The sequence below is a fragment of the Harpegnathos saltator genome, unplaced genomic scaffold (assembly GCF_003227715.2).
Source record: "Harpegnathos saltator strain DR-91 unplaced genomic scaffold, Hsal_v8.6 scaffold573, whole genome shotgun sequence".
NCBI lineage: Eukaryota > Metazoa > Arthropoda > Insecta > Hymenoptera > Formicidae > Harpegnathos > Harpegnathos saltator.
Window position 1 is genome coordinate 172,462 of NW_020230397.1, and position 18,591 is coordinate 191,052.

At 39.2% G+C, this 18,591-nt stretch overlaps 1 protein-coding gene across 2 annotated transcripts; it reads left to right on the forward strand.

Moving 5' to 3' along the window:
• The first annotated feature begins 2,582 nt into the window (after window positions 1–2,582).
• Window positions 2,583–16,979, forward strand: eve (segmentation protein even-skipped). 2 transcript variants are annotated; one of them, XM_011151496.2, is made up of 4 exons: window positions 2,926–3,032; window positions 5,836–5,893; window positions 8,740–9,092; window positions 15,526–16,979. In XM_011151496.2, the coding sequence occupies exons 1-4, from the start codon at window positions 2,970–2,972 to the stop codon at window positions 16,387–16,389; spliced, it is 1,338 nt and encodes a 445-aa protein (XP_011149798.2). In that variant the 5' UTR covers window positions 2,926–2,969; the 3' UTR covers window positions 16,390–16,979. The 2 variants fall into 2 exon arrangements, with proteins under 2 accessions (XP_011149797.1, XP_011149798.2); XM_011151495.2 differs by lacking the exon at window positions 5,836–5,893 and having other exon boundaries at window positions 2,583–3,032.
• Window positions 16,980–18,591: the final 1,612 nt, after the last annotated feature.

An 18,591-nucleotide genomic window follows, 5' to 3' on the forward strand; every position in this document is an offset into this window, starting at 1 on the left:
TCTTTTAGTAGCAGGATAATTTTTTTTTCTTATAATGTATTTTAGCTCCACGAATATAAATAATGCAAATAAAACGAACAAACATAATAAACATATAAACAACAAGTAAGCATAAGGAAGTAAACGATTAAATTCAAAAGTAAAGTTTAGTATATAATAAATTTCGAAACACGAAATTTATATGCATAAACCAACATTACATTGTTTACAACAGTTACAACAAATGTTATAGTTATGCATTTAACGGCTGCCGACCAAAGTCAACGATCAGCCGTAGATATATACATTTAATGGCTGTCAACTGAAGTCGAGGGTCGTGTCGAAAGGTTAATATTCGGATCGAATTTCTCGCGGTTGGCACGTCGAAGGATATGTTCCTCCTGCAACATCTCGCGCTTAATAGAGGTAATTAGAGGCGTTCTTATTCGCAGGCTGCCAGTCACTGGTTGTTTCTTGCCGCAGCCAGCTGCGGTCGTATTTGATCGGCGATTATAGCCTTGAGAGTGTTTCAATAGCGTGGATTCTTTCAACCTCGCCTTTGATCCTTTTCTTCTCCTTAATACGTGTGCCGACAGTGCAGTAATATTGTCCCGCAAGACATCATCGACGCGATATGCGCGGTGGGACGAGTGAATTTTTTTCCTCCCAACATAGTATCACAGATACTATTAGATGTTTTGGTTAACTCTGACAGTTGACAGTGGATGGATTGTTTATTATTTATTGTTTGAATTATTTTAATTGAGATATTTTCCACTGCTTGCTGCGATCTCTTCTCATTTTTCTGGCAATAAGTGGATTTCACGATAGGAACGACTTATCTTTAAAAGCAATTCATTCATTATCAATCCTCAAGCCCTCAAAAACCGAACAATAACCTCAAAATATAACCGAAACATTTAATATTGATGTCGTCTTCCGAAATGCGCTGAAAGTATTGATACTATCGTTTCCGAAATTGTTTTTAGCGTGCTGCAAGAGAATAATAGTTACTATTTCTTTTTAGCGAAAATAAGCGCTAGAGAGAACTGCCAACTTCTAGCTGATTCTGCATATACTCCCGAGGTAGCGCAAGTTTAGTAATGCATATGGAGGCTAGTCATTTTTTGTAATACTTTATTAAAGCATCGGTTATTCAGTTGTTCATCAAATATCTCGTTCAATTTATTACACTCATGCACGCACGTTAAACGTGCAGAAGAATTAATCGGTCAGGCATTAGATATTCCCCTCTCACCCCTTTGTTACAAGCTATTTTCTGCAAAACTACTGGAATTATGGCCTTGAATTTTTTTTTATATTAAATAGAACATGGGACTCTTGACTATTCAGCATGTAAAAAGATTTTTGAAGAGGGCTTTTAGAGGAACAAAAAGAGAGCTTCCTGATTTTTTAAAATAGTACGGGATATAGTTGCTTCATTATTATATTATTTCTTTAGAGCTCTCATGAAGATTAGTAACTTTTATTTGAAATATTTTTTTTTTATTTTGCGTTGTTGAGTTATAGCGAAGAATTCCAGCCGATTTATTAGATATATCTAGACTATTCTACTAATCGAGTAGATTCCAAGTTATTCCAACCTGTTACTTAATAATCCCGATAATTTAAGCCACAGACCTAGTAAATCTTAAGCCACAGACCTAGTAAGTTTTAAGATCTTATTATGCCAGCTTGTGTATGTATACTCATTTACAAAACGGCTTTTATACATGTTTTCCAATAAACTTAATCCTTAAAATAGATCGTCAAAAAGGAAAGAAAATCATGGGTTAGTACTATCATGGGTGAAATTTTATTCCAATATATATTTTTTATTGTCTAGAAATAAAAAAGTCGAACAAATGCAATTAAATATTTCATTATTATTGAATATTAGATGAAAAATAGAGAAGCTATTGTTTGCAGCGGATAATTTAACATTTAATCAGATCAAAACGAAATATTCGCATGAGGTGAAATTCACCTATATATTTACTTACTTTACTTACTTTTAAGGTACTTTTTAAGAATTAATAACGCACGAAGTGCGTTAAATAGCGAATCACAGGCTTGCGTATAAATCGATTATGATAAGAATTGAAATGACAGTACACGGTGTAAATATCGGCCTTTTATTATACTTTTATCCGACGGATCAAGACATAACAAAGATACTTTCCTTCCTTCTGTATCCCCTCCGTCACAGTTGTGACAAAACAAATGTCTCAAATCTCGTCGCTTCTTCTTGTGTTAACCAATCATCGCGCAAGCTCACGATTAGTGTCTCGCAATCGCAATCATTTAATGTACTCATCAGAAAAAATGAGTGAAAATCCTTGTGCACACACACGTGTGTACACAGAATAAGCGGCGAGCGCAGAAAGTGGCAGAAGTGCAGTACGAACGAGCAGACTTCATCTCGCGGGAGAGATCCACTACGTTGCTGTTACGCACGGAATACTGCGCGTCGATTGGTCACCTCCCACCACCGTCGCTATCCTAGCGGCTGACTCTGGCCAATCGGAGCCGAGGGATTATCATCGCAGAGAACCGCCCGTGCAGTTCACATTCAGCGTAAGCATAAACAGTAAGCTCGGTTAGTAGACAGTTAGTCGGAGGCTAGTTGTACGCCGGGAACTTCGCGTTATCGACTTCTTGAGGAACAGCGGACGTTTCTCGATTCTGCGTCTGTGATCACTCAGCGAGAGAAGCGCAACGACGCAACACGACCGCGAAGGAACTAAGCATATAATATAAAATATATTTATATTTATATCAATTATATTTATATCACGGTCTCGCGCGCGCGTCGAGAGTGAAAGTGCTATATGCTATGTTGTATGGACCACAGTATGTAAATCATGATTATCCCGCGGTGGATTATTTATTCTCGCCCTTGCTACGAGAGCGACAGCGAGAGACAATGATCATCGATGTGGTTCCCCCGTGTTATCAACTCAGCCAGACGCGCATCTCTTCACCCACGAATGTGTCGAGCAGCACCGAAAATGGTGAGTCCGGCAATGGCATTCGCAGCGATAGTCCCAACGGTAAGTGAAATTTATGAGTAACTTTGCACACACACACACACACGCACACATACGCGCGCGCGTACATGGGGCAGACCGGGGCTGAATGGTTCTAGGAATATTTTGCATGTATGTTTAGTAAGAGGAAAATAACAAAAGAAAGATAAACACAATCACTCCTTTCCCCGAGTTTCATTCAGAGCGAAATAACGTTGCGGTTAGAGAAGAGAAGGGACTGATCGAAGAGCAGCGAAGTAAACTTTCGAGCGTCTCGATATTTCGTGCTGATATTCTCCGTCGGGAGAGTGAGGGGAGTGAATAAAGTTGAGGGACGTGTTGTCGGTTAGAACGAAGTTTGCCGCAAATATGCGACACGCTATTTCCGGCAATTGAGAGCAAAATAAAAATAAATAATCTCATTCATAAAGTGATTGAAGTCGAGCATATGGGCGGACGAAGTGAAGTTAGCCTATGCTTGTGGTTAGCTCATGCTTGTGCCAATCACAGCGCTTACTTCCAGCATGAGCTGATACGAAGTCGTAGATATCCGAAAAAATCGCAGAGCGGAATTCTCAAAGTGTCATAATATTTGTCGCATGCTCCGTCAAGACCTATTTATACATGAATATCCCTAGTATACATGAATATCCCTAGTAGCACATATTGTTGGGCCAATATTGGCTATAAATTGGGCCTCCAATATTGGCCAATGTAACCTCAATGTAAGTCAATATTGATATAACAATACTATGCAATATTAGCGATATATTGTAATTTAATGTCTCACCAATATTGGCTGCATATTGGGATATATTGGGCCAATGTAACCTCAATATAAATCAATATTGGTATAATAATGCTATGCAATATTGGCGATATATTGTAATTGAATGTCTAACCAATATTGGTTGCATATTGGGATACTATGGGCCAATGTAACCCTAATTTATGTCACAGTAGCTAATGTAACATCAATGTAACGCCAATGAAGTGTGCTACTAGAGAGATGCATCAATTCGGGACCCACTTTAACGTAAATAGAAAACGAAATTCATTATATTCTGCCCGTCGGAGATGTGTCTTTGCACTTTTTCTTGCGAAGCAAAAGAGCGACAGAATTATTACAAAATAATTGCAAACGTTGAAATATGTTCCAAGGTCAGGATCATTTGTTTCCTTTTTATTTTATTCATCCTTTCGTTTCGGCCGGCTAGCCCAGCGAGAGATGCTACATGTTTATATTTCATTCATCACAAATAAGATACGAGGTTTACAGGATCGTCAGGGGCATAAACACATAGAAGAAGGTAAAGTCAGTCACAACAATTAGTTGTCTGAGCAGCTGAGAGGCTAATTTCGAAGTTGTGAATGGGTATCTAGCCCCGGTCTCCCCTGCTTGTTTGAAGCGCGATGCGTAAGCGAGAATTAACGATCGGGAAAATGCGACGTAGAAGAAATGAGAAGAAACGGGGCGATAGGGCGAATTGTTTCAGACTTGTGCATGTACAAGATCGTCGAGCAAGGAGAGCTAGGACGGAGCTCGTTAGCTTTTCCCTTTCTCTCTTACGTCTGATTTTGTTATTACTGTGCCGCAAGAACATGCTATATTCATCGTCATTGACGGCGAGATCGCGACACTTTTGCTTCGATAAATTGAGAAATCAGTATCAATGGGAAATATTTATCGTCTAAATTGGAAGACACAAATACTCTTCTAGCGATGCGTCGTGAAGGTTACTGGAAAAACGTGGCGATCTTCCTGCCATTGACTATATTTAGCGGTAGAGCGCACATATAAGAGTAGCATATTGCAGTGTCTTTGTGACGACTCGACTGTCAATTAAAAACCGTAAAGTTAACTCGAGAAAAAATACGCACAATCCGATAGGTTTTCTAATTTTTCCTTATTGTATTTGGAAAACCGACGACGGCAGCTACGGCGTCGTACGTATGATTACATTCGCAAGTGTGTGTTATAGCACATTACTACGTTATACTCACTACAGCAGAAAGTGTATATAATTTGAAGAGAGGAGAGAGGAAAGCACTGTACACTAACGGAACCGATTGTTAAACATTTGTTCTCCGCACACAAATGGCCGCACACAGATGAGAGTCAAGTGCGGACTTAATAATTTCAATGAATACTATCGTATGTTGTTACGTTAACATCGAAATTAAAATTGTTTCATAATTTCCTTTTGGAATTCTCTTAAAATTATTTTTAAGAGAAAAATTAAAGAAAAAAGGTTCTTTTAATTGAGCATCCTTGAGTCGCGATATCAATTTATTAACTAGGCGCTATACTTATAGGAAACTATTTTTGTTTGATTTGATGATATAATTACATATAGACAGATCAACCTCTTTGAAACACCCTGTATATGCGTTATTTGTTCATTATTAGAGCAACACGGTTCTCGAAGCAAGATTTTGCAAAGACTCTGAAGATAAACTAAGAAAGATGTATTTCCGTCATTCGATATCGAGCGCGATAATTTCAACGCGATAAGGGAAAAATGCAAGAGAGAGAGAGAGAGAGAGAGAGAGAGAGAGAGAGAAAGAGAGAGAGAGAGAGAGAGAGTCACAAAAAATTATTCACAATACTGTACGCTTCTCAAACTCTCAAACGCTCGTTTCTGCGTCAATCCGACGTCGCGAGTGCGATACACGCCGAGTCGAGTCCACTTTGGCAATTGGGGGTGAGGAGAAAGGGGGTGGGAGACGCAAACAATACGAAATGCTTAAAGTACATACAATGCATATATTTGTATTTAAACATTGTTTTTCTTGTTTTGTCCCGTTTGTGCTTGCGCTGACAAAGGAGAGCGGCCACGGAGAGGACGTACGATCCGTCATTGAAAGCGAAGGGAGTTTGCCAGGTGAACACAACAGGGGCCTGAGACTTTTCCCACAAGCTCCGACCTCTCCCGTCCCTTTAAGTGGGAGCAATCGCTGTTGCTTTTTGCTGATGTTCCCTGTGTAGCGTGCAAGCCACGTTACCGAGTGACGTAAACGTTGTATTCTTCACGCGTTGTATTCTTCCTCTTGAGAGAGAATTCCCGATACTTTGGGGCTTCTATTCTATTGCATGCCGATACGACAAGCGTGAACGCAAATTCGCCCGGAACGGACAAATATTTATGATCAATACTTTCCTCTCGACATTAGTTAACTTGGAACACTGTCTTTTTCTCGCTTACGCAGTTAACACGTTGACTGCCGCGCTGATTGCCATCTATTGATCTCTCGAAGTCTCGGAAAAAATCAAATGAATAAATTAAAAAATTATTAAATTAATTTAAATTGAGATTAATGAATAAATAAATTAATTAGTGACATCATTAAATCGACAAAGAGCAGGAAAGGGTGTCTGGAAAATTCTTTATTGTTTTGTGATTCTCGCATAGTTATAATGCGCGTTTATATTTGTTGTCATCAGGATAATTATAACCAAATACATCAGATTATTTTTTTTCTAAGATCAAGCGAATTAAAATATTTAGAAAACATTGAGAACAATTCGACAAAAAACGCGGCTCCAATGCGGCAGTTGAAATAAATAAATTTGCATTGAGAAAAGAGTCACAAGAAGCAAATATTATTTGTGATATTTTCTTCGATATTTATTGAATATAAAAGAATTGTCCTTTAATGACGGAATATACATTTTTGTGAAAAATATCTAATTTTTTCTTAATAATTATAAAAAAAATTGTTCGCTTGTTGCTGAAGAAATAAATTTACTTGGAGTACACTTTGTTTTTTTTTATAACAATCAAATATTTGGTTATAATAAGATTAAAATATTTATAGACAAGTAACATCTTTTTTCTTCAATTCAGAGGCTCGATTTATTTCTTAGAAAACAAATTTTTCTATTTTTGAGTCAAACTTCACTTTTAGTTTACTGATTTATATACTTGTTATCTAATATGATGGACTAATGGCGTCGTGTCGTAATTTTGGTAATGACTGTGTCTGCTAGTGCAATATTTTTCATTGAATTTTAAGTAAAAATGGAATACGAGTTGAAACAACTATTGTACTAATTTGTGAATTAATGAAAATTATCTAGGAGAGCTAAGAGTATCTCTAACTTAACCTAACTTAATCTAACTTTTAGAAAGTCTATAATTAATAATTATTGCACGACCATCACTAAACGAGATATTTATGTATAAACAAGATACTACTTTGATCTGAGTTTACAATTTTTCCCAACATTAACATTGTATATTAACATTGTCAATTCGAATCAAATTGAATTGCGAGAAAAGCTTGAAATCATTTTGCTAAATTATATTTATTTGTAAGAAATAATACAATTGCTAAAGATTAAAAGAGGATTTGCTGTTTATAACTAAATAATTCATGCTTAAGAAATAAACAATTATTTGTGATAAGTAACACTTATACTAAAAGTATAATAAATGATCCATCTGCTAGGAATAAAATTTTATTTTGTTGTATCTAAGCAAAAGATTTATTTCTGTGAAACGAGTTTTGTACTTTACAAAAAATTTTGAAGTATTTTTTTCTCAGTGTAACATGTATCTTTTGTATTATAGCAAAGCTTCCGCCGCATTGCGCGCACTCACTAATAATCTCACAGTTAACCATTTTCCATGCGATCGCGCCGACAGAGTTCGTCCCGCCGTCTCATACACGTCAATTTACTTTCGTTAATAACTGATAATTTTACAGAGTAATTTTTTTACTAAATTACTATTATTATTATTATTATTATTATTTTATCCTCAGTTTGGCGCATTCTACTTACACATGAGTGCGATGCGACTCGCATTAAACACCCTATATATGAAAACTGAACGCAGTTCCTCGCGTATACAAAATGTTTAAAAAAAAGAGTTCAGGTCTTTAAGGGCAAATAGTACTTACAAAATGAACGAAAAGAATCCTAATAAGCATGGGTCGAAAAATTAATATTGTCTGAGTTATATGAACAATTATTTATTTCAATTAAAGCAAACGACTTACTCGTTTTTGATGTTTTTGTATTCTCTGATGTAACTTGTTTATGTTATTTATCGGTGAAGAAAATACTCCATGTTTTAAAGGAATCCTTAAAGAAAAGTTCCTCTGCTCTTGCTCGGAACGCAAACAAACATATCTATTTTCTTTCTACTTATACATATGCTTTACCAAGCAATTGTTAGTCACGTGAACAGTCACGTTATCCTCGTGAACAACAAACAGTTGCAGAGAGTTTTCACAGTTTTCGCAGTACGGTAAGAATGACATCATATTATCTCAATCAAGAAATGGTAAGAATGCATTTTATATATGGCCGTGCACCAGAAGCGAGTAAGTCACTTGCTTTAACTAAAATAAATAATTATTCATAACTCGAACAATATTTATTTTTCAACTCATGTTTATCAGGACTCTTTCCCTCCATTTTCTGACTACTATCTACCCTTAAAGAACCCTTTTTCTCCAACACCCTGTACACTTCCCACTACGTTTCGTTAATTCTCTAATGACCGTAAAACTAATCTATCGTCGAATTTAACTGGTTACGCTTCATACGTATACACAAACCAATCAGACGCGCTAGAAGCTGTGTCAATCACAGATGATCATTGGCACTCAACGTGTTAACGTGTCAACATGTGAGCGTGATCCAGCTGCTTTATCTAGCGAAAAAGTAAATAGGATCGGCAGCGACCATCGCTAATTCACGGGGCCTATTACTGCTCTACAGAAATGTCGCCAACTCACCACCACCAGCAACACGAGTCGCAGCAGAGGCAGCAGCAACCACCACCGTCGCTACCACCACCGCCACCGCCGCAAACGTCGTCGTCGTCGCAACAGCAGCAACCGCAACAGCAGCAACAACAGCAGCAACAACAACAACAACAACAACAACCAAACGACCAGCAAGTACAGTCGCAACAACCGCTGATGGACCCCAACATCAGAAGATACCGAACCGCCTTCACGAGGGAACAATTAGCGCGGCTGGAAAAGGAGTTCCAAAAAGAAAGTTACGTCAGTCGACCGCGGAGGTGCGAGCTGTCTACGATATTGGGGCTTCCAGAGTCCACCATCAAGGTGAGTTGCGTTCAGCTGTGCGTTGATCGAGGAACGAGTGGACGTTTATTGCTTGCGAAATTCGTCAAATGGTGACTTCATCTGCGACGACGGAGTACGCGATGCGTTCCATTAGCACTTCCGAACGTTCAATCGCAGCAGCTCGGAAATCGTGAAATCATTCCGCGATCGATCGATCGATCGACCGATGATTGGCAGAGATTAATAAAAGCAGGGGAACATCACGAATTTTCCTCAGGTGAGATTTTTTAATAGTAGTAGGAACATATTGTCGATAAAGTTTATTTTTCTAAGCAAATACAGAGTCATTCAGTGTCCAGACACAGAATTTGAGGAATGATTGAGCATTTTTTATTATATAAGTTATATAATCGACAACGTGTTGCTACGTCGTCGTAGATGACGACGTTTTCAGCTGGCGCTTAGAGCAGGCAGTAATCAGCTACATTCTGCATCAATCAGTTGTCAGTTTGGAGAGGTTAACAGGTGCACACAATATATGGCTTCTTTCCAATCTAGACAGTACGTAGTATTTAAAGTCGTGCGGCATATTTTGTGCGTGAAATATGAAATTTAATAGCAAGCTTGTTCCGAAATTGGTTTCGGAAATTTTTAATTGTATCTTCTGCTCAAGAAGTACTCGGAATTGCTCATTTAATTAACACGAGTTTATAATATTTCGAAACCTTTTTGCAGTTAAGTTTTGGTTTACCATTGTACTTAATTTCCGTACAGAATTAGAGCGCGATCTGTCAATTAGTTTGTTCGTGGCAGTTGTTTATGTCAGTCGACTTCAAATATCATCGATTAAAACGTTAAAAGGTAATTGGTCAGCTGATTCATGCGGTCGACTTTACGATCGGGGGGAGACTCGGTAATCAAGATAATAAGTAATAAAACATCTATCCACTTCTCTATCTAATATTACAAAATTAATAGCTAAAATCAAGTTTGTAAACAAAGATAGTACATAGTACTGTGAACGTACAAACGTGGTCAGCTGATCAATTACGGAACGTATCTTAAATTGGTTTAAGATATGTCAACCTTATAAAACCAAAATCAAGCTTTTCGAAACTGATTTCGGAACAGGTGGCGCTCCCTCGCGCACGCATATGTATAGGAATAAAATATGCACGTTTATAAAAAGACTTAAATGTTTAATAAGCTCGTATTTAGAGCATATTAAAGACAATCGTAATCTCGCAGCCTCGGATTCGCCACAACTCGGTTTGACAGTTCATATGAGATTTTCTTATCAGCTGCTGTTTAACCCGTTGTTACGGGTTGAACGCGCCATTCCTTTGTCCAGGACTTGATGCCTCGTTCATACCAAGATCATCGACAGGAATCGATTCTCGAAATAATCTTCGTTCTTAAAAGCGCGAGCGCAACATTGACCACCTTCGTCAGAATTGTGTTCAACGACAATTCCAGGAGAACACGACTGTCATCCTCTTTATCCGTAGTGTTGACTCCAGGGCATCAAAACGACTGCTCTTCCCGCAGCTACTGCTATAGATTATAACAAACGCCGGTCTTCTAAATCTCAATCAGACACTGTCCCGGTTTCAGAATCCAGTAGTCGCGACTTCGTAGCAGCATCTCGTCGAAATTCATTCCTGAAGTCAAACGTGTTCTTCTTCTTAGTCGTCCAAAATGTTGACTCCAGGGCACCGAAGCGGCTTCCTATTCCAACATGAACTGCTATCCCAGGCTTTGCGGGCATTGTTCTCCATAGGAGGAGTCAGGTCTCCATAAGCCAGAACTATTCATGTGGGTGAGCCACAGGTGGGCCAGCGTTTATATAGGTAGGCCAGCGTTTATATGGGTGGGCCATGGTGGGCCTGAAAACTTGGACAGAATAGGACAACATGATTATACTAAAAATTTTCTAAAATTTTAAGATGGGCCAAAGGGTAGGCCAGCGTATTTTCAGATAGGCCAAAGGGTGGGCCAGCGTATTTTCAGATGGACCAGGGCCCACCCAGGCCCACCTTTGGCGCCGCCCCGCTACAGGTCTCAATCAAATAACTTTATCCTTATGAGGCAGCTAAATTGAATATTTCGAATTTTTTAAATCTGACTTCAGATTTTTTGTCATCCCTGAAAAGCCCAAAGAACGTAGGAACACAAGATTTCACAGAAATCCGTCAGGTAGAAAAAATGTGCCACACAAAAGGTTAATAGAGGCAATTAGAGGCGTTCTTATTCGCGGTCCACGAGCTGCCGCTTGTTTCTTGCCGCGGCCAGCTGCGGTCGTATTTGATCGACGATTATAGCCTCGAGAGCGATTCAGTAGCGTGGATTCTTCCAGCCTCGCCTTTGATCCTTCTCCTCACCTCGCGTGTGCCGACACAGTGCTGTAATATTGTCCCGCTAGACATGAGCGACGCGATACGCGCGGTGAGACGGGTGAGCTTCCTTCTTCCCCACGCGAGAGGGGGAAGCTTCTACGTTAACACAAGCCCGGTTCGTCTCGGTTCAGTTTTACGGGCCTGATCCCGGCGATCGCGACGGAGGAAGCGAGGGGACCGGTTGATCCGGTCGAACGAAAGTGTTAAACGACTGAATTAGCGACTACCTCGCGGCCTACCTCTGACTTTAATGGATCTCTTAATTTCTCATCTCGCGCCAGCTCGCAGTCCTCGGCGGTCGTAAAATGTGCGCGCGCCCGCGCTCAACGGCGTGGAGAACTGCCGGGAGGTGTTAAGCGATAGTAAACGTCCTGCACGAATTATCGGTATAATCGTTCGCCGCCTCCGAGAATTCTCCATTGTATCGCTCGCTCCTCGATATGAGCGTGTATGCGCGCGCGCGCGCGCGTCCTCTCACCGAGATTCTATTGCATCTCACGTGTTATTACATGGCGTGTCATCGATATCGCGTCCAGTTTTGATTCGAATTCTTGCTTCGTCGCCGATATCCGTTCACCCGTTGAACGTTGAACGTTGACTGTAGTGTGATGAACTAAACGGTTATTTCAATTTAACAGTGTTACAATGGTTACTGTTATTTAAAAATCACCGGTCGTTTATTTAGTTATTCAGTTAAGCAGTTCTTAACAATTGACTACCGTACAACTGATTCACCGCTAGGAGACAAATTAATCACCTATTTGCCGGTTCGACTATTTCAGCGTGAGTTATTCGATCGTAAAACATTGACTGCGTTCAGGAAACATAACGGTTGCACGACGGTTGAGCAATTCGTCAATATTATTGGTCTAAATGTAAGGATCTAACAGTAAAGATCAATAATCACTAATCGCTCGTGGAGCACTTTGTTTTCCGAACGCAGCCATTGGCCGCACTCAGCAGAAAAAGCTGCTTACTAAGCGCTTAGTGATTATTATCTATGATTGGAGTATTCTTTTAGAGTATTCTTTAACAAATCCAGGGGAATGAACCAATCAGAAACGATAATCACTAAGCGCTTAGTAAGCAGCTTTTTCTGCTGAACGCGGCCATTGGCTACGTTTAGCAGAGAAAGCTACTTTGCGACTGATGTGAATTTGAAGAATTTATTTTATGTACGCTTTTAATTTTGCTGAATCTAAAAGCAGAGTACTAATCAGATTTAAGGCCACTACATTACATAAAATTCCATAAGAACGTAAAACGTAAACGTAAAAAAATCAACCAATCCCAATCGAGTATTCAGTCCTCTTTTTTACTCCTTCAATTTTGTCCGTAAGCCGTAATGTCGAAAAATATCGTAAGGATAAAATTCTTATGGCATATGTCTTTGCGACAGCCAATCATAAATCATCACAGAATATACGCTTTAGTTTAAAATTTGAAACCCGGCTGAGGTGGCAATGAAGGTGAGACTATTACATGCATTTGTCTCAATGAAATGAATGATCACAATTAATATCGTAATATATTTAACATAAAAAGTAATGAATTTTTTGAGGGTGAGGAGGATATGTGATTTACATTTCTTACTAAAGCTGATAATTTTTTCTTCTAATTGTCATCGAAAGAAATATAAATAAAATATCTTAGTCAAACCATAACCTGTATGATGCATTTTTCGGCACAAGATACTCTTTGTTATCAAAGTATCAATGATTCTAATCTTTATATAACTGAGTAAATTTGATATTAATGTAAAATTCGCAATTCAATCAATTATAAAGAGCATTCTTACTATTTAGTGGAATGACACATTGCATCGACACTTTAGTGGTCTGTTCTTTATAGCTTCTTCTTTTTGCTCGTCAATGTTTTTTGTCTGTGACCGAGAATGACCGAGCTTTGCTTCAATTCACAGTGTTCTTTGTACTTGAAGTACAATTCCAAAGAATATAGTCCAAAGACAATAGTTTAAATTTTTATAAACAGAAGATAATTTTTTCGCGTTTGCAATTGGCTGAACTGTGTGTCATAGACTTTACGTCTTATCGGAACACGAAAACAGTACTGTTAATATTATCAACGCATTTTGGAACGCAACCTAAGAGCCATCACGAACATTCTCCCCATTCGGTCCATTCGGCATTAGTCATAAGTCGCACGGTCGCAAGCAAATTAATCAATCATGGTCAATTATTATCTTTGCGATCATAACATCCACGTTATCTTTTCCTGATTATTATTTAATAACAATTAAATAGACAACAGTTGTCATTAGCGCTCGTCCCTCCTAGCATCAAGGTTACAATAATCACAATAAAGTCATATCGAAGTCATAGTGATATGTGCATGTCCTTTTTGTCACAAATGTGATGTCATAGGGACATCACCGTAATCCATAATGATGTTTGAATGTCGCCTTATCGTAAAAAGCCTCTTACAACAAGTCGTTGCTCATAAGCTGCAGAACAAATTGAACAATCACAGCCGATGATTCTTTAGAATGATCGGCTGTGATTGGGCAATGTGCTTATGCTACTGTGATAAAAAAATAAGGTGAATTTGTTTATAAAATGAAAAATCTTTATTCTTCCAAATCAATTTCATCTTCAAAGTATTCTCCGTCCGACACAATGCATTTATGCCAAGGTTTTTCCAATCCTCGAAACAGTAAGAGAAGTCTTTTTCCGGGATGGCCTTCAATATTTTCTTCGATTCGGCTTTTATCTCCTCAATCGAGTCGAAACGGTGTCCCCGGAGCGGTCTTTTGAGTTTGTTGAACAGCCAGAAGTCGCACGGTGCTAAATCAGGCGAATACGGTGGTTGTGGAACGATATGGGTCGAATTTTTAGCGATGTTCTCGAAGAACCAAATGCTGCAGTGTGGGACGGTGCATTATCGTGGTGCAAAAACCAAGAATTGTCTGCCCATAATTCTGGCCTCTTGAGGCGAATAGCTTCACGCAAACGACGCATAACACTCAAATAATATTCCTTGTTAACAGTTTGATTTCCTTGACGTGGCCTTCATCGGTAGATGTTGATGGTCGTCCGGGGCGCTGTTCGCCTTGAACTCGTTCTCGGCCTTCTTTGTACCACTTGTAAACATTTTTTTACGACATAGCCTTATCACCAAAGGTCTGCAACATTCTCAACGTTTTCGCGGCAGAATATTTATTCCGCAAACAAAATTTAATGCAAATTCTTTGCTCAACAAAATCAGACATAGTAAAAATCGAAAAACTCACTTTTGTATGTTTACAAAAACATGTATAGCTCTGCAGCAATTGAATATATTGACATGAAACTCTGCATAGATGTCAAAGACAGTGCTACTAACCCACAAAAAAATAATTTCATGATTTTATAGTACCCGCGAAGTTTAAATGAAAAATTCACCTTATTTTTTGATCACAGTAGTACAACTAATGATTAACGGTTTGTTGTGATTCTTAACCATTTAATCCCGCTGGACAAAGGTACCATAAATAGATTACTAAAACAGTTCTGTCGCTTCTTGAGATTTAAATTAAAAATGCTTGTATTTTTTATTTAAAATAATATTTGAACCATTTTGTGTAAATGAAGTTTTTTGTTTCATCACTTGTGTGAAACTCTTTAGTAAGCGTATGACATGTCAAATTTGAATTCATTTCAATTATTGTTCTTAATTCATCAGTATCTAAACTCGATGGTGTTCCTGACCTGGTTTCGTCTTCTAAGGATTCATCTCTTGAAGCAAATTTTTTCAATCATTACTGAACGGTTCTTGTACGATGTTATTGTATCATCAAGTCAAGTGACAGTTACATAACTGTTGTAATTTCCCATTCAATAATACGTAACTTTTACAGGACACACATTATATCGCATTATTGGCGAGTTATAGCTAACAGTGATGTTACTTGGTGTTTGCCGGGTTGTAAATATGATGTCCCTACTGATATCATATTTATGACTTCAGTGTGTGATTATTGTGATTATCTTAATATGAGAGGTCTCTCTCAGACCCGCGCATATAGGCGCGCGCCGTAAACACAGCTTGCTCTAAATCTCGCAAAAATCTGCTGGCAGGTCTGGTTTCAAAATCGCCGGATGAAGGACAAAAGGCAACGCATGGCGTTGGCTTGGCCGTATACGATGTACACAGACCCGGCGATCGCGGCGACGTTGCTCGCTGCCGCATCGCTGCCGCCCGTGTCTTATCACGGCGCCCCAGGTTTGCCGACGACAGCGCACCTACCGCCGTCGCAGATGGTGCACCCGGTTGCGGCGGCCGCCGCGGCTGCCTCTTATTACGCCTCGCGATATGCGCCGTACGGAAGTCCAGTGCCCGTCACCACCGCATCTGCTTTACATAGGCCTCACCCACGCACGATCGCGGACTTCCCCGGTCACCCACCGTTGCTGCACCCTCACGCTCACCTCGCACCCGGTCCACTTCACAATGGCTTGGGTTTGCCGACGATCGGCAATCCGCCGGCTTTCCTAGTCAGCAGCCCGCCATCGTCAGCCGCCACTACCACGTACCGGCACACTACGCTGAGAGATCTCAGCCCGGTCAACTCGGATGCGTCCAGCGACTGCGATTATGTCGGTGGGCAACAACAACATCGTACGTCGCAGCCTTGTGGCATCGGCGCGCTGCCGACGCAGCAGCAGCAGCAGCAACAGCAACCTCAACAACAACAGCAGCAACCTCAACAGCAACCGCAGCTGATGGACGCGCGGGATGACGAGGAGATTCAGTCTATGAGACTCCCAGTCGCCCACGGTCTAACCGAGTCCTTGTCGAGCACATTCGAGAAGAGGAGCAACGTGTATAACAACACGCCGGTCTCTTCGTCAGTCTCGCTCGCAACTACGGCGCAGACGACCAAGCTCGAGCCACCAAAATTATTCCAACCTTATAAGAACGACATAACCGAACGAGTGTGAAGCCATAAGCCGTGGAGAAAATGCAGTCACCAGGTGCCGCTTACGCCTTAACGCTTGTTCACTGGGACTCTCAGGCGGTATGGACTTGTACTCAGCGCCGTTTTCTGTATAGTTCTTAAATAAAAAAAAAAGTTACTGGGCCTTCCTACGACTTCTCAACCTCACGTTCACGAAACTGACGCGATCTAATCTTGTAAAATAAAATTATTGATGTATTCTGAGCGATATCCAACACACCGTGTTATAATTTGTGTGACACAGTGTATTAGGTGCACTCAAACCCCAGAGATCTCAAAATCTTATTGCACCAAAAGTATAAAGTAAAATGCAAAAATATAGCGTAAAACATGTAAGATAATTTAAATTCTTTTTGTAGTGAGTATTAAAACTGATATTCTGCGTTATAGCGTTTGACACTTATTATTTGTTGTTAATCAAGAGACATGGTAGCACATCTCGCTTCTGATAAGCATATAATATAATAGTTTTACGAGAGACGATACCACGTATCCTTCATAGGAACGAGAATGCTTTCTCGGATGTAAATCGCTGTAATTTTTAAATAAACCGTTTTTATTATAAGCGATGTGAACACGTAAGAGCAATGTTGATTTTTCCGACCCTTTATTACTTTTACAAACTTTACTAACTAAGGTAAGTTCCACGAGACATTCGACTTCTGGATATTGAATACTGCTTTTATCCCTTCTATGGATGTGCGAAATATACAGGGTGTTTGTGACACAAGTCGTATCAACGTTCGTGTGCATGTCAAAGTGAGCGATATCCTTTTGCAAACAACCAATAGTTGACCAATAGTTGACTGTGACAAATAATTATCCACACATTGGGTGCATCAGTGAGCGCTCAGTGAGCAGTTGTAGTACTGAATGCACCCATTGCTCATATCGTTTCTCCGCCTCTGTATCGTCCAATAGTCATTGTTGCTAAGAAGCAGTCACCATTTTCCATGCGATCGTGCCCCGACAGAGTTCATTTCATCGTTTTATCGCGCGCGCTAATTCTTCAATTTGCTTTCGTTAATAACTCAAAATTTTTCGTGCTTGTTTGCAAAATGATTAGAGATTCTATTACTCATTTCGATGTATTTTACACGAACACGAGTGTTGGTGCGCTTTGTGTTAGACACCGCGTATATTTAACAAAAGAACTGCCATAACTGTTCGACGCTGATTTATTTCTCCATAAAATATGTTGTTAAATACAAACAAAAATAAGAAACGCACATTTCTTTATAAGTGCTTATACACGGTGATCGACACGGTGCAGGGCTTAAATTTGATGCCGTTTTCGTTGTGTGCACCGCAGCGTGATTCTTCGTCTACTATGTCCTAGAAGTTAGGAAATATCGAAATGGAGCTATACAACAGCGCGTGCGTATCGTACAGTGTTTTTATAAAAATTAGCATTTGATAACACAGATTGAGGAGAAAAGTCCTCTTCCATTTTTTAAATTACGTAAAATTTTTGTTTATTAGAGAAAGAAGATTAGTGTGCGGACGCAGTCGCATAGAATATGGCTGACCGTACAATTGTCTCTTCCACTGATTGTCCTATTTCTGGGTGCTTCTCTCCCTGAAGAAGTGAAATGGAATGTTCTTGAAACATGGGAAACGAATTCAAAAAAGACGCGACGCAAATCCGAAATCCGAAAATCAAATCAAATGTATAAAAATATTTATGTACATTATTTATTAAAATTTATGTTTAAAAGAATTTTTCCTTTAAAAGAACGGATTAACGAATTTTTCGATTCGATTATTTTACAAGTCGACATATGAATAATATTTCTAGAAATTAATTGTTAAGTAAAGGAGGAGTTTTGCTAAGGAAGAAGTTTTAATAATAATAATATCAAAATGAGACATTATCTATTACCACCTCTATGACAATCGCTTCTATATCGTATAATTTCTATCAGAATATTTTTTCTTCTATTCTTATATTTTGGGGATATTCAACGCGATGGTAGTTATCATCTTCATTCCGTGCACTGTGCAAAAATATTAAAATTGCACGAAAATAAAAACAATACATACCTGAACTTTGTCCTTTCTGAATCTTCTCTCCAAAAAAATTCTAACCTAACCTAATCTAACTTAATTTATCATTGTAATATTGATATACGTCAGGAAATATACACACACCGGTATAATATTTTTAACATATGAAGTTATACTG